This window comes from Melozone crissalis, unplaced genomic scaffold (assembly GCF_028551555.1).
Source record: "Melozone crissalis strain CALT ecotype California unplaced genomic scaffold, PUWL_Pcris_2 ptg000018l_1, whole genome shotgun sequence".
Lineage (NCBI taxonomy): Eukaryota > Metazoa > Chordata > Aves > Passeriformes > Passerellidae > Melozone > Melozone crissalis.
The window spans coordinates 41,389,602-41,405,809 of NW_026535796.1; the positions used below are offsets into that span (position 1 = coordinate 41,389,602).

Below are 16,208 nucleotides of genomic sequence, written 5' to 3' on the forward strand. Positions count from 1 at the left end.
CAGTAATATTGTGTTACTTTTGTGCAGACATGACTTTCTGTGAGCAAGAAGAGGTGCTTTCCCTGCTCACTGTCTCTTGGCTCAAGCTGGTTGACCCAGGTGTCAGAGCCCTGAGGAACTGCTCCAGGATACCTGCTGTAGCCTGAGTTAAGCCTAACTGTTTGGTTTAATCCCAGATAGGCTTTTTCCTCAAGCGATTATATATTTTACAATCATTCATGAGGATTAATTCTTGCATAGAGCAAAGATTTAGAGACAAATTTAATTTAATATGATATAACTATTGCTGTGAAATGCACTCATATTACCCTGAGGGACTCCATCTGCTGTTTGAATCTGACAGGGAGGAGGTTGGTCCCTATGCAGGAGCTGTTCAGGGGCTCCAGTTCCATACCAGGATCCTTTCATTGGCATTAGTTTAGCCTTGTAAGAATTCAGAAAGCACCATGTAGATTGAAAAATGCTGAGAGGCAGAGAAACCTGCCTCCTCCTGCTTCAGTTCACTCTGTGTTTGGCTTTTCTTATTGCAATTACCCTTGCCTCCCTCCATGCCACAGCCTTCAATTCAGATAGGCTTGTAGAGATTAAAGGAAAAATTTGAGATGTTTCAAACCTGTCCCCACCTCTAATGCAGTTTTTAATATTCCCATCACAATGCAGTTATTGATAATCTCCTGCCAAAAGTTTAAAAAAATTGAGGTATTGGCTTAAAAGAAATGGAATTGGAGGTTAGCTGTTTTTGTTTTGTGTTTTGATAAAACTTAGGTCCTTGCCTCTCATTCTGGCATTGAAATCCTCATTTGTTTCAAACATTGTTTATGTTGCATTGGAGTCTTTGACTATGTCAGGCAAGGACTAGTTTTTATTTAAAATGCAAATAGAGACCCATGTAATTACATGACTCAGGAAGCTGAGCCTTTAAGGAAAACACCATGAGAATGTTTTACGTGTTGGTAACAGTGAACATGTCTGCATACAGATGTGCAACTATATATCTGTGTAAACTGATACAATGATTTATTTTTATACATGCATCAATTCATTTCAATTTATGAACAGTTTAATAAATTTCCTGTATGTGATTCAAGGTAGGAAGGCTTAGGATTTGTATTTTTCAGAAAGGATTACCTTTCTAAAAGTAGATTTGTTAACGCATGGAGATTTTAAAAAAAGGGAACAACATTAGATTTTGTGTCTTTTTGGAGCTGAATACTTGAAAATGTAATTCAAAGTGACAACAGTCACATAAATAGTGACTTCTGCTCTTGATTACTTCTTTTCTCCTTACAGAGAATTGATTTATTCCTGAATTATGTTGTAACTACAATACACACTCTTAGGCAGGCAAAACTTATTTAAAAGCCAGCACAATTCACAGAAAAAATATGTTCCAAATCCCTTCCACACCTTATCTACCTTATCCTGCAAAAGCCACATTTCAAAACAACCAGATATACACAAGTCCATGGGGCATGATAGGATGCACTCACAAGTGCTGAGGGAGTTGGTCAATGACACTGTAAGACTGAATTTTAGTATCTTTTAAAAAGGTCAAAGAAACTGAGAAACAGAAGAAAGCAAGTGTCACTTCTATTTTCAAGAAGGACAAGCAGGAGTATTTGGGAAATTATAGGTCATTTATCTTCACCTTGATCCACGGGAAAATGATGGAGCAAATAATCCTGTAAAGCAGTTCCAAACACATTAAGGACAGGAAGTTTATTTGGAGTAGTCAGTGTGCATTTGCAAAGGGAAAACCATGCCTGACCGACTTGATAGCCTTCTGCAACAAAATTACTAACTCAGTGTAGGAGGAGAAAGCAGAGAACGTTTATCTTTAGCAAGACTTTCGTCAATGCTTCCCCATTACATCAGCAAAGAAAAAGTAATGAAATACGGACTAGGCAAGTTGACAATGATGTGAATTGAAAAGTGGCCAAACAAACTGCCAGGCTCAGAGGGTTTTGCTCAGGGGCAAAAACCAGCTGGAAACCAGTGCTGCTCTGCAGGGAACAGCCCTGGGCCAGTGCTGGTTCGTGTCTCTGCCTGTAAGCCAGGTGATGGGACACTCTCTGCAGATGATGCAAAACTGGGAGAAGCAGCACTTGGCACACCAGCAGCTGAAGGCTGTGCTGCCATTCAAGTGAGCCTTGAGAGCTTGGAGATGTGGGCCAACAGGAGCCTCATGAAGTTCAACAGGTGAAAATCCAGGTCATGCACATCAAGCATGTACAGAATGGGGCTGAGCAGCTGAAAAGCAGCTCTGCAAACAGTGACATGGGGACCTGGCAGACACCAAGCTGACTGGGAGCCAGCAATGAGCCTGGCAAGAAGGCCTACAGGATCCTGGGCTGCAGCGGGAAAAGCACAGCCAGCAGGTCAAGGGAGGTGTTTGTACTGCTCTACTTGGCACTGCTTGGACCTGACTGGAGTTCTGGGTCTGGTTCTGGACTCACCAATACAAGAAAGACATGAAAATACTGGAGTAAGTTGAGGGAAGGGCTAAGTGATGAGGAGACTGGAGCACCTGTCATATAAAAGGGTGCTGAGAGAACTGGGACTGCTTAGCATCAAAGTCAGAAGGTTTGGTGTGGGGAGGGGGTCTTGTCAGTGTGTACAGACACCTTAGGAGAGGCACTAAGAAGATGGAACCACACTTTTCTCAGTGGAGCTCAGTGACAGGACCCAGGCAATTGGCACAAACTGAAATACAAGAATTTCCACTTAAACAGAAAAAAAAGCTTCCTCCTGTGTGGATGGTCAAACCTTTGAACAAGTTGCTTAGAGAAGTTGTAGGATCAGATATTTGAAACCTGGCTGGACATGGCCCTGAGCAATTAGCTCTAGCTGACCTTGCTTTGAGCAGGGAAGTTGGTAGACAAGCTCTCCAGACAATCTTTCCAACCTCAAAGATTCCATGATTCTCTGAAATTTCTGTTCATGAAGCCAAAAATAGCATTTATTCTTACAGTTTTCATCAGCTGGTATGTGAATTTTCCACTCCCCATTATTTTAACGTTAAAAATATATTCTTTCATTAATGATTTGTGGGCTTTAAGATGCCTGCAGCTTTTATGTGTTCTCTTAACTGAGAGTGTGCAGAGGCAAAAACCATATAGACATAAACCTTAGCTGCTTAAAATGGTTTCCAGTGGAGCACTGTACTCTTTTTGTTTGGCATATTCATGAGGATCTTGCTGAGAAACCATGACTTTGGTTCAGCCCAGAGACTTGAGAAATTAATTCCCAGAGTACTATGTTTCTATAGTTGCTCCTTAATGACATTTGTTCACAATATAATGTGTGAGTCTCTATACTTGAATTAACAAGCTAGGCAAGTATTAAATTGTTTGACTGAACAACAGACTACTTGTATAGGATTTATTTAGGGCTTAGACATTGTTTAGACAATGCAGAAGGACTCATAAGCAATAAATTGTTTACCATGTACCTGAACTACAAGCTGTACTATGTAGGACCTTGTTCAGTAAATGAAGGCATAGCTGCAATTTTCAGACACTTAAACCAAAGAAGAAATTTTACATGAGAAATGGAATTAATATTTTCCCAGTATACTCCTGCTTTATCAACCTGAGCGTTTTTAATAAGCTCACCACTCTGGTACATGAACACTTGGTATAATTTAAAGATACTTATGGAAGCTCAGTTCTCCTCAGTGCAGAGAGTTCTCTATTGTAATGAGCAATAAAGCAGTTCAGATTGATTTGTTGCATCAACAGACAGAAATTCAAAGATGAAACCTGTCTTCAATATCTTATTTCAATGAAGTCTGAAAGCCATTTGTCTGTATATTCATCACTTATGCTCCATGTCATGAGACATAGAGTTGGGGGAAGCAGGTTTGCAGCACCACGTGACCTCTGGGCTAAATGACTCTAAATAACTTTTCTTCACTAAATAACTTCACTAAATAACTCTCTTCACTGAATAAAGCTTCTAATAAAAGAAAAAACTTAAATATTTACTCTCAAATATTTGAATGTAAAAGAGAAAACAGTGGTATAAGTTGACTTCTCTTTGGGGCTCACAAGCAGCAGGGAGTGTGGAAAGAATTATGGCCTCCAGTAAGAGCTCTGTTTTGTACCTAATTAAATGGTGTTGAAGAATATTGCCCATGCAGTATTTTTAGAAAATTTCTTTCAGGAAAAAAGTGAACCAGTTAAATGCCAGTGAACAGCATCTGCCCCTTCATTGTGGTTCATAGCACTGAATGTGCATTGTCCCAAATCAGGGCAGCAGTAATTTGGAGGCACTGCCTTGTACAATGAATAACAAAACATATCTATTTTTCTCCACCTCCACAGCACAATTCTCAAGACTCCCATGGCCTGGCTGATGAAATACTGCTGCTTCCACATAGCTTTTTCCGTGGTGGGAGGATCTGAAAAACTGATATGGAAAGTTTCAGAGAAGAAACTCATAGCTCACCGTTAATTTCTGACACCTGGTAAGGTCAAGTCAGGACGCTGGGGAAGCTGACAGGACACACAGCAGTGAAATAATTTCTCCTGAAGCAAATGAGTTTTATTGTTATTACTGTACTCCCACCACAACTGGACAAAGGTCTTTTCATCCCACCTTCGTCCTGGGGCAGTCACCATGGCAGGGACCGGGTGATGGAGGGGGCACAGTCGGGGCTGAGCGCAGCCCCTGTCTCCTCGGGAAGGGCTTGGCGGTGCCGAGGTGCCGGTGCACGGTGGGATCAGGCGGGGAGAGCTGGCCCAGAGGCACCGGACCCAGAGCCCGCCCGCCCGCCTGGGTACGGCTGGAGCCCGGGGGCCGAGGGGAGAACAGGTGCTGTTCCATGTCACGGATCCACAGTGCTGCTCCCGGCAGTGCCACCACCGCTGTCCTGGCTCAGCGCAGCTCCCGCGGAGCCGCCCTGGCGAGGGCACCGCCGGCCCCTCCGCAGCCCCGGGGGCACCGCCAGTCCCTCGGCAGCCCTGAGGGCACCGCCATCCCCTCCGCAGCCCCGGGGGCACGGGCATCCCCTCCGCAGCCCCGGGGGCACCGCCGGCCCCTCCGCAGCCCCGGGGGCATCATCAGCTCCTCCGCAGCCCTGAGGGCACCGCCATCCCCTCCGCAGCCCCGGGGGCACCGCCTTGCCCTTGGCAGCCCCGGCCACCCTGGCGGCCCCGAGGGCGCCTCTAGCCCCACCGCAGCCCCGGGGGCACGGGCATCCCCTCCACAGCCCCGGCCACTCTGGCGGCCCCAAGGGCATCGCCGACGCTTATCAAGGTGTGGATAAGCTTCCGGCTCGGCAGCTCCCAACTCGGCGAGTGACAAGCTCGGCGGGGCCACAGCCCCGCTAGGACAGGTGCCCCGGGACAGCCCCGGCGCCAGCCGGTCTCCCTCTCCCATGGCATCCCATCAAGTCTCCTGTTCCCCGTCCCGTCTCCCACGCCGTCCCCCTGAGGATGCTGTTTGCCGCGGCCGCCAGGCGCGCTGCCCCTTTAAGCGCGCTCCCGCCCGGTCCCGCCCGCCCGCCGCTCCCCGGCCCGCAGCCCTGCGGCACCGGCGGCGGCACCGGCACGGGCACCGGCAGCTCCATCGCGGCCGGGGGCCGGCGCTCCGCGGCGCCCAGGGGCAGAGCGGGCCGGCAGCATGTCCACCAAGGCGGAGCAGTGTGAGTGGGGCCGGGCGGGCGCCGGGCCGGGGTCTGTCCGAGGGGAGGGCAGCGGGGCCGGGGCGCCCTCCCGCCGATGGCGCTGCCCCGCCGCCGCCTCCCGCCCGCTGCTCGCCGGCGGGGCAGCGCTGCCCGGGCTCCGTGTGCCACGGTGTGCGGCGGCCGCCGGCGGGCGGTGCAGGGGGAGGGGGCTGCTGGCGTTCTGGCGCTTTCTGTCGGAGCCGCCGCCGGTGCTGGTGGCCGCAGCCCCCGGAGCTCCCCGCTGTTCGGGCGGCCAGCTCGGGGCGGCAAAGGCAGCGCCCGGGAGCGGACGGGGAGATGAGGGAGCGGGGAGCACAGTCGGTATTGAGGCCGCCGGCTTCGCCCCCCGCCCCACGGCGGGAGCGGTGCAGCCTGCCCCGTGTGCCGGCGCCGTGTCCCGAAGTATGCGGCCACCTGCGGGAGCAGAGGTGACGCACGCCTCGCCACCCTGCAGGTGGCCTTGCAGTGAGATGGAGCCAGAAGAGTCGTGCTGCCCTTCTTGCCCGGGCCGCTCACCTTTCACCGGGTGAATGCACGCTGGGGGTTTGTGTGTCGCCTACAGGCCGCCTGCAGTGCCCGCTCCCAGCAGGATCCCCAGGTGCTGGCATCCCCTGCCCGCGGCCAGCCCGCCTCTGCCTGGTCACGGCTGCTGTAACCACCATGTTGGCTAGAGCTCATCAGAGCAGGAGTGGATGACATGGTGGTTGGTACCTGCATCTGGGCTGTGGAAGTGCTCCCCACTGTGCTCCCCACCCCACCTGGTGTGTCAGGCAAGAGCCCTGATGGAATGCTGAGTAGAAAATATTGGGGTACTTGAGCTTGTCACCCATGTCACAGCTACTTTCTTGCCTGATATAGTGTCATGGTTATGACCAGGCAGTCTGTGACCAGGAGGTTGGATTGAGGTTTGTCACAATGACGTGATGTGATTTGACACTTTGCATGCTGAGACTTGCTCTCTTCTTCCTCCAGGTCACTGAAAAGGATCCTTGTGTTTATATATGCCTATGCTGAGCCCATCTAACAAAAAGAATACCTGTAATTTTTTCTGTTAGGGTTTACTGCTTATTTATAGTGATGAATGAGCTTGCTTTAAAAATATTATGCAGATGTTAATTTATTGCTGTAAAGATGCAGTTCTAGCCTCATAATTAGAGACAGAATATTCTGATTGTGCAGAAGCCCTGAACTGTGCAATGTTTGGATCAGTACCCTTCTGTTGTTGCTGCCTTCCCCATCTTGCACCTGAGTTTTGTAATTGTTTCTTCTTTCCTGTGATACTTATACATTAATTACACTCCCTTCACACTGCCATGTGGAAGAATTTGTGCTACTTTTTGTCCTAGTGCTGGTTCTGGCATTTTCTTCCTTTTCTGTCCTGTGTTCTCTCTTCCTCTGTTCCTAAGGCTTTTGGTCTGCTCTCTTTGAGCTCCTCTTACATATTTTATCCTTGACTGTTTTTTCTTTTCATCCCTTTGTACTTTTCAAGACACTGCATCCAGGCCTGCCATGTCCCTGTTGCTCTCTATTTCAAGATTTACTTAGGGTCCAGATTTCAGATCTTTCTGCCTTCTAATGTTTCTTTTCATGACACTCCAGGAAGAGTATTTGGTTAAAGGACATATCCTGTGCATTCTAACCTGCTGAATGGATTTTTTTACCAAGGCTGCTTCCCTGACTAGTTCTTATGGCATTACCAAATGTCTCTACATAACTTCAAGATTCTCTCACCAGCAATTTTTGAGTAATGGACTCTGACAAGGATGTGTTGGTGTGCATACATCACCACCAGTCAAACTTTCAAACCCCAGCTGTCGCTGTTGTTGCTTCTGCCCTCAGTGAGTGACAGGCAAGAACCAGAATGTCTTGGGAAGGACTCAAGTTCCAAGTCATAATGAATCTCAGTTTACCAAGAGCATCAGTGAAACACTGCAACTGAGGAATCACTGGTTGGAACAGAAGATGTGCTGATCTAAACATGAATCCCACAGCTCTTGAGCAGGTTCTAAGAACAACAGGTAAAATGGTGTCAGTCTGGAGGTTGGCTGGAGAAGCTGCTCTTTTTTGTGACCACACACATCTTGTATTGCATACCAGATATATCAACAGTGAGTTTGATCATTTGACTCTTTGCAGCATGCCTAAGGTGTTCTGTTGTAGTCAAAGAAAATTAATTCTTTATCACCTGAAAAAGCAGTAATTGGTGTTTAGTTGTGGTAAATAATGCCCTGGGAATGCCTGATGCCTGCTGTGTTCCCCTCCAGGACAGTGGAGCAAGCAAGGCCATCTTTGAGGACTCCTAATGTTTCACTCTCAGTTCAGCCAGTGCTGACACTGGGGCTGAGGAGTTTAGTGAAGTCTGTGTAGATGCTGGAGAGAAATCTATTTGTTTTTTGTGGTGGCCCTATGAGAGTGCCCAAGTGCTTCCACAGGGTGACACCACTTTTTGAAGTGTGTCTCTGGGTACTCAGAAACTCAGAAAGTTGGGTCATTCACACACTTGCTGTAACTTGAAGGCTGGCAAAGTTTTTGCTCTGGAGCTTTCCTTTAGAAGTTTCCTTGTGTTCTGGGAGGCTGTGCTGAAATGAACAGAGTTTTGGGAAACAGAACTGGGAAGTGAGGCTGAAACTTTTAGCCTAAAGCTAATGTTTATATTTAGGCTTTATAAATAAGTTTTCTCTTTTGGTATTTGGCCTGATACAATTGCACAACAATGCCAATCAATAAAAATGAATGGATTTCCACCTTTATTAAAAAGAAGCTCTTCTAAGTGATTATAGATACATTATGCCCTTTATTGAAAGTTAGTAACTGTAAGGAGGCACACAGGTCTCTGAAATACATCTAGATCTGAATTCTGTAATAATCTTTGGCATTTTTGTTAGTCCATTTAATTTACAGATATCTGACAGCAAACCATGGCAGCCACAGTAATCTGTGCACCTTGCTGTGCATTGTTCTTAGCTGGGTACTGCCTTGCTCAGTCTGTGTCCTTTACAAACATACTTGGTTTCATACTTTTTTACTCCTCCCACCAGAGAAAGCAACATCACAAAATATGTTTATGAAGTCATTGCTTTCTTAATGTAGAAACTAAACTAGATTAGTTTTATGACACTTAAAATAAATGTCTACCTTTTAAATAATCTGATGAGATGGCCTGCAAATCTGGGACTAAAACTGAGATTAGTGGGCAGAAAGGATGAGGTGTGAGATGAGAAGGGGAAAACAGCCTTGCACTGCCCAAGTCAACCTCTGTAATATGGAGTGAACACATCCTGCCCAGATGTTCCCAGCCCAGTGGTTTGGGGGCTGTGCAGGAAGCAGTTATGGCTGCTCTCACTCAGGATAAACTCCTGCAGAGCACAGGTCGTGTGCCACAGGCCTATGTGGTGGCAATCTGAGTCTGTGTGGCAAAATTCTGTTTTCAGTTGATTGAGGGAGAGGGGAAAAAGTCATGATTGCTTTTAGTTATTCATTAATTGTGAAGTAAAAGATTTAAAGATGAGGAAATATAATTAAAGATGCTTATGCATTTTTAGTGTGTTGTTTTGCATATGCATTGTGACAGTGTCTGTGGTTGCATTTTTGCTTGCTGGTTTCACACAGACCCCAGCCCTTCAGTCACATGATGGGCTTTCTCATTGTGATGAAGCCAGGTAATACCATGAGGGAGACTTTTGTCTGTAGAAGCTTCACTTGCTGCAGGAACTGGGCAATGCCCTCCTTACAGCAGGAAATGGGTTAAAGAATGACCTTGGTTGGATGCTGCAAGATTGGATTTCTTGTCATGCATTCAAGAAAACAGTTTTCTTCATTTGATGATTATTTGAGTGTTCCTTATTTTATGGATAATTGACTTGAAATTGTCAAACCTCATTTGTTGTGTGGCTGACCGTTCAAGGAATCTATTATTTTCTGGATGTGAAAGTCCAGTGGGTACTGTTGCCTGTACTGGCAAAAGGGCTCTCAGTACCTCAAGCTGAGCCTCCATCAGTATTTGCAGACACTTTGCTTTTGGTGTCTGTTCATCAGTCTTTTCTGCAATATGGATACAATGTCACCCATTCTCATTCACCTTGCCAGTGGCACAGAGAAAGAATCAGAAATTCATGAACTGTTCAGCTATCTCAGCAGTGAGGGGCATAGCAATGTCTCCCAGGTAGTTAGTACCTTTCTGTTCAGTGCAGGATTTAATGGTATTCATTCCTTAATAAATGCCATTTGACCATGAGAATAAAACCAAGTATTGACTGATTGCTTGTTTAGGAAGCATGATTTATCTTCCACACTGGAGGAGCCCTGTAGGGGAGCAAGGTGTATCTCTTGGTTTAGTGAAACGCTGTTATAATCCATATGCTTAAGGGCTGAAAGAATTCAGAAGCATCTCCCCTTTTAAGTGCCTGTTACAGTCTTGGTGCAGTTTGAGCACGCTGCAGGGTTCCCAGGCAGCTGTGCTTTCTGAGGCTGTGTGTGCAGTGCAGCACAGCTGGGCAGCCCCATGCAGCCAATGCTCTCTCTGAGCAGAGTTGGTTCATCTGAGTGGAGCAGGAAGAGTTGTGTGTCTGTAGGTGTCTCTACATGAAACTGCTTGTGCTGTATAGGCAATGTAAGGCAGTGCAACTAGGAGGGGTAATAAATTTTTTTTTCCCAAACCTGAACAAGGATTCCTATTACTGTTACTTGTAATACAACAAAAATTTGTTTCAGTGGAGATGTACGCCTGCTACTGCTCTTTGAAATCACGTTATCTGCTTGATCACACTTCCCAAGACAAATAAACAGCAGAAACTTCACTCTTTTCATATCTTTAGTTCATTGCACAAAGTAAATGTATGGCCCACAGTGAATCACATAAGGTCTTTCTGTCTTAGCTTATATCTCTGCTTTGGCTGTAGAAATACTTATCTGTCTCACATGAACCTCCTGTGATCCAGTGACTCATTCATTATAAATGACTCTTGAGATGCTTGGAGACATGGAAGAAGTGCAGAGTGGCAATATATATTTTTTAATTTGCTAGCACTAAGTTTGTCTAATACAGATGCAGAAATTCACTTCCATGTGTTCTCCCTGGCAGTCTTTTACAATTTATTCAGTCAGAACAGAAGGAACAGAGAGATTTTTCTGGTTTTTGAGTTTAATACTTAAATTTAAAAAAAAAGAAAATGGAAGAAACAGACACAAATCTGTCAAAGTCTGCAGAAAGTCTCAATGAAAGTTTTTGTTTGTCTTTTTGTCTTTTATGTAGTTGCTTCCAAAATCCGTTACCTTCAAGAATACCACAACCGGGTTCTCCACAACATTTACCCTGTGCCCTCTGGAACTGACATTGCAAATACTCTGAAATACTTTTCTCAGACGTTATTGAGGTAAGTTTTGACTAATGCTCTTGAAGAAAAAAGAGCTAAAGAGTTGTAGGGAATATTGATTGGCTTTCAATTGGTTGCCAGATTTAATGGGTCAATGGTCAGCCAAAAAGAGTCAGAGCATAATTTAACAAAAACATGGTATGAACGAATCTCTTCAGTGGCTGTTGCCCAATTTGCCCAGTTAAGCCCCCTTACTGAGTGGCTGATTCTAGAATAAACTTGGTTGATTATGCATTTGCTTGGTCCTAAGCCTTAGCTGAACGCACAAACATGCTGAACTTGTGGAGAAAGTGACCTGTAGAGTTTTAGATGTGTATAATCATGGCCTCCTTGACAGTCCTGGTGCCTCAGAATCCCAGAGTGGAGCTGGAGTAGCAAGCAGATCTGGCTTCTCACTGGGTTCAGCTCTTCTGGATTCTGGTTCAGTCCCTTGGAGCAGCAGGAGCAGACACAAAGTTTGTGTACAGATCTGGATTTGGGTGGTTACAACACATCAGGAGTGTTCTGATCCAACATTTTTGATGTAGTCTAATGTTTAGTAATAATACATAGTGCTAAATACCACATGAAGAGAGAATACATTATGAGTAGGAAATACTATTCTTGTCTTCCAAAAAAAAAAAGGAAAAAAATGAGAGACTTTATTAGGAATAATGTACATTCCACAGTGCTGCCTAGTGGATTCATATTTCCAGATTGTTTTCAAAATGGCTGTTGACCATGAATAGGGGATTTTTATCTGCTGGTTTTGGCTGGCACTAGTTTTCACATCCAGAAAAATGCAGTTCAAATTACATTTCTATGCATAGCTTCCTGATTTATACCTGGAAAGATTGTCCCTGCTTTCAAAGGGTAGTTTGGAAATCAAGCTAATTGCCTTATTTGAGGAGGAAACATTAACAGAATACAATTTACCCATATATTTGTACATATACTTCTATGATGTATACAAATTGAGAAGCAAAAATTTAAATATGAGAGAATGAGAACAGTTCATTCTAACATTTAAAGAGCCTGGGATACATAAAGATTTTCTTGACCCTGTTTAAAAGGAGAGACACATAGACGGAAATAATTTTTAGTAGAATGTCTGTTCACAGCAAACTTGAAACCTCCTGTTTACTTTCGAAATTTCAAGAGCAAAACTGTTTGTTTCCCTTCTCATTTAGACTGTTGAAGAAACTTACAGCACCCAGTAGGACTTTTTGTTTGGGGGTTAATAAATTAACTTTTGTCTCATTGTATTGAGCAGTGGGAAAAAATGTTCAAAGAGTCACAAAAGATACTTCTGAAATGTGTCTCTGTTCCCACATCAGGCTGTTATGATGGACTATTTGTACAACACACACTTAAATTGCGTTTAAGTAAGATTATTTATGATGAGACAGCCTTTGCTTAAATACTTTGAGCCTTTAAGCTGTTAAAGCTAGAAAGTTGGACTTGTTTCTGAACATTTTCTCTTTTAGCTGTGACTACCGAGTGCTATAATGAGATATGTTTCTTTTTGGTCAGAAGTTCACTGGGTCAGGATAGATTTAGAATGTTCTGCTTAAAGAAAGCATCTTTCTATAACTCTGTGGTCATCTTGTATAATGTACAGCTGACCTGTCCTGTTGTTCTTCACACTCCTGGAGCAGTGATGTCCTGGGCTTACTGAAAAAGCTTTGTACTTAGCAGCTGTGAGAGCAGATCAGAAATCAGGGCAGCAATTGCACAATTTAGGAAGTCCATTTGTTTCCTTTCATATTCAAAATGGGACTGAACCAAAATCCTTTTGTTGACAATGCTGAACCCCGTGGGGCAGAAGTGATACTCATATCTGATACACAAATGGCTTTGTCCTTCATAATCTGGGATCTGATTAGCCCCAGAACTAAAAGGGTATGAGAAATTAATGCCAGGATCTAAATTTAAGTGGACTGAGTTCTGATGCTCAGGCAAGGTCAAATTCACATTCCAAACCCCTGTAACTGGGGAGTTTGAGCTGTGGGTCAAAGGCTCAGTGCTATGGTTGAACCAGTGTAAGTTTATACACTTGCTGATGCTAAGAAAGAAGATGGATAAAAAAGCAAAACAACACACCCTGTATTTAGTGTGGCAGATGGAAAGAAGGAAACTCCCACCCACTGTGTGCAGATCTCTGGAAGATTTACCCTAAAACTAAACAGACTGGTTAAAAACCTTTCTGAAGAGCGTGTTCAAAAATTTATTTGAATATTTTGCATGCTGAGTCTCTTTTCTGCCTCCTACACTGAGACTCCATTGTACAAGGTTTAATATCAGTAATAGAAGTACATGGTGGAGAATAATCTTTCTGGCTTAACACAGAGCATGTGCAATGAATTTGTGCTGTTAGGGACAAACAATTCTTGGTGAACATGTATAGTCATAGAAATAATGAAGGAATAGTCAGAGAAATTCCACATAATGATTGGGATTTACAGAAGCAGATTTTACTGTTTATTACACTTTTACCTTTCCCTGTTATGAACACGCTGACTGTGTTCTTTTCAGTGGGATGTGCCCACTGTTTTGAATCACATTCATACGTGGAGTCATTTTGCTGGTTAAAGATGGATTGCACAAGAGATTAATTTGCTCCTTTGCTCTGTATGCAACCTCCATAAATTACAAGCTCAGGGGTGGGGGGAACAGATGTGGAATGACTGAAAAAAAAATTCCTTATTTCTATAACAAACATCACATAAAATCACCATACACAATGCATAGCACATTGATTCATTTAATTCTTCTTTAGTTTTCTCTTTGGGAAAAGCATTTCTTTACATTACAGCATGAATTTGTTTCATGCCCTACTCATTTTCAGTGATTTCTCCCTCATTTGAGGAATGATCTAAGGCTTAATAAACATCCTGCAGAAAAGCTTGTTCTTTCACATTTTCCTGAAGAAAATTCTCCATATGTATTTCTAAGTAAAATACTTTGTGTGAGGCATAGTTATAAATGCCATGGTGGCTAATTAATGGTCATTGTTGTGCTGCCTTGGTGAGATGTAATTTCACTTGTAGGCATTTTAGGAAACCTGCCCAAGAAGGCAGTAATTGTGGGATAGATTGCAGCAAAGATATACACATCTTGAAACCAGCCTCGGTAGCTTTGCCCCTTATTGCAGAGCAAGTTCAGTATGGAGTAAGTTCAGTATGGAGTTATGATTTGCAGATACTCCAAATTCTCAGTACTTGGTTGAATTGAACCAGAAGCAAATTGCTGTTGTATCTTGGTCCTAAGGGACCTCCTAGATTTTCAATTTTGGCTCCTCTGTTTATTGCCTTTTAAAAATACAGGTCAGGCAAGAGCCTGGACATAAAATCTTGGGGGTTTTAAAATTTGTTTTTTAATAAATTTGGTGTGGTTCCATCTGGAATTGAGATCTAGTGTTATTGCTGTTAAACTAAAGGATGCCCTGATCAAGATAAAATAAGTGCACTTTGGCATCTAATCCAGAGATGGGCCTGTAGCTCAGTGTAAAAAGAAAGGATTAATATCCTTTCTGGAAATAAGTGCACATGGAGTGATGTTTTGGCAAGTAAAGAGATGGATAATTGGTATTATCTGTTGGTAGACAACAAAGGAATATAGTGCAGTACTTTCATATCTCTAAACATAAGCTATAAAATATGGCAAATGAACATCAAGCAAATTAGAAGGAATCAGCACTCTGCTAATTCATTTTTAAAGTCATACTAGATCTTAGGTGATGTTCTGATAAAAGCATGACAGTGATCATGTTTCTCTTACTGGACATTGGGTAACAGAAACCAAAATCATCTGCCAAATATGTGAGGCACGATTAGAAAAAAAAGAAAAAAAAAAAGAAGTAATTTTATAAGACAGACTGTGTCTGTCATCTCTGACTGCAAGGGTGATGTAATAGTGGCCAAGTAGCCGTGTGATAGTAGCCACTTGGCAAATAATTGTATTTGTAAAAGTGTTTTTTATATATGGCAAATGAATGACACCTTCTCTTAGAAGCACCTTAGCAAGAGTTTGGCTTACTTGTGTAAATTGCTGAATTAACTGGGGGGTAAGGTTTGCTGAGGTGATTATATGGTAGGGATTTCTATACTGTTACAGAGAAGAGAGGTTTCCAGCAGTGCTCTCTCTTGATATAATTCTGCTCTACATGAGTCAGTGGAAATCTTAGTGCTATTGGCTTGTCTTTTATGAGTCTAACACTGACTGTGGGAACAGAGTTAAACCAACAGCAGCTGCTTTTGGAAATCTTAATGACTGAGAGGTGCAAAAGGTGCTTAAAAAGGAAAAAAAAAAGTATTGTGTGTGGGTTAATATATTTAAAAGGTGTATTATATTTTATAGGCACATATGGAGATTATGAACTAACCCTATAAGTGCTTGATAACTAAAATATAACACTGCTTAAGTGAGAATTTATTTCTATTTAAAATAGTGGGGTTTATTTTTTAAATAAATTAGATTACCATGTTTACAACCATGTTTGCAACATTTTTAAAACTACATAACAAGCTGGTTGACGTATAGCCTCTATTTTGATTCCCACTAAATTATTTTTATTTTTTGAAATTATCTCTCCTTTAGTTTATAGTGAGTTATGTTGAATAATAACGTAAGTAACAGCAGGAGTGTATGGTAACATACTGTCTGATCTGCAGTTACGTAATTGGTCTTGCTTGCTTAGCCCTTAGATTTTTTGAAGGTAACTATTTACCCAAGGAGTGTTTGTATTCATAAAGCAAATTGTTTCCTCCCTAAACATGGGCAAAATTAAAAACACACATAAACAACCATTATCATTAGCTCACAAACATATGCTAAAGACCATCTACTATATATTATTTTATGACTTTTCCAAATGTAGTTTAGTTAACATTTTAGAAATATTATATTATTTCTAAATCCATGTGCCTGTTTAAACTTCATTATCTCAAATGATACTGAGTGAGTGGTCATGAAACAGTATCATAAAATACATACAGACATTATTTTAATGCAATAAACATGTGATTTTTAAGACTATCTTAACAAACACACATGTTTATTCTTTGCTAAAACATGTTTCTGCAAGTGCCACACCTATATTTTGCATGTTTTCAGTCAGCTGGCTCAAATGATTATAGGGGGGAAAAATAAATCTCTGAAAATCCTCAGAATCTCAGAGCAAAATACCA

The 16,208-nt window shown here is 43.0% G+C and overlaps 1 protein-coding gene across 10 annotated transcripts in view; it reads left to right on the forward strand.

The window, feature by feature from the left end:
* The first annotated feature begins 5,567 nt into the window (after positions 1-5,567).
* UNC79 (unc-79 homolog, NALCN channel complex subunit) overlaps positions 5,568-16,208 on the forward strand; it is a 107,898-nt gene continuing 97,257 nt past the window's right edge. For 6 of the 10 annotated variants that reach the window (XM_054276459.1, XM_054276464.1, XM_054276465.1 and 3 more), the window contains exons 1-2: positions 6,455-7,686; positions 10,920-11,040. In XM_054276459.1, the coding sequence (XP_054132434.1) occupies positions 7,647-7,686; positions 10,920-11,040 (161 nt within the window). In that variant the 5' untranslated portion in view covers positions 6,455-7,646. Of the gene's footprint in view, positions 5,648-6,454; positions 7,687-10,797; positions 11,041-16,208 lie in introns of those variants that run through there. The other 4 variants (XM_054276462.1, XM_054276469.1, XM_054276463.1 and 1 more) reach the window with 2 other exon arrangements.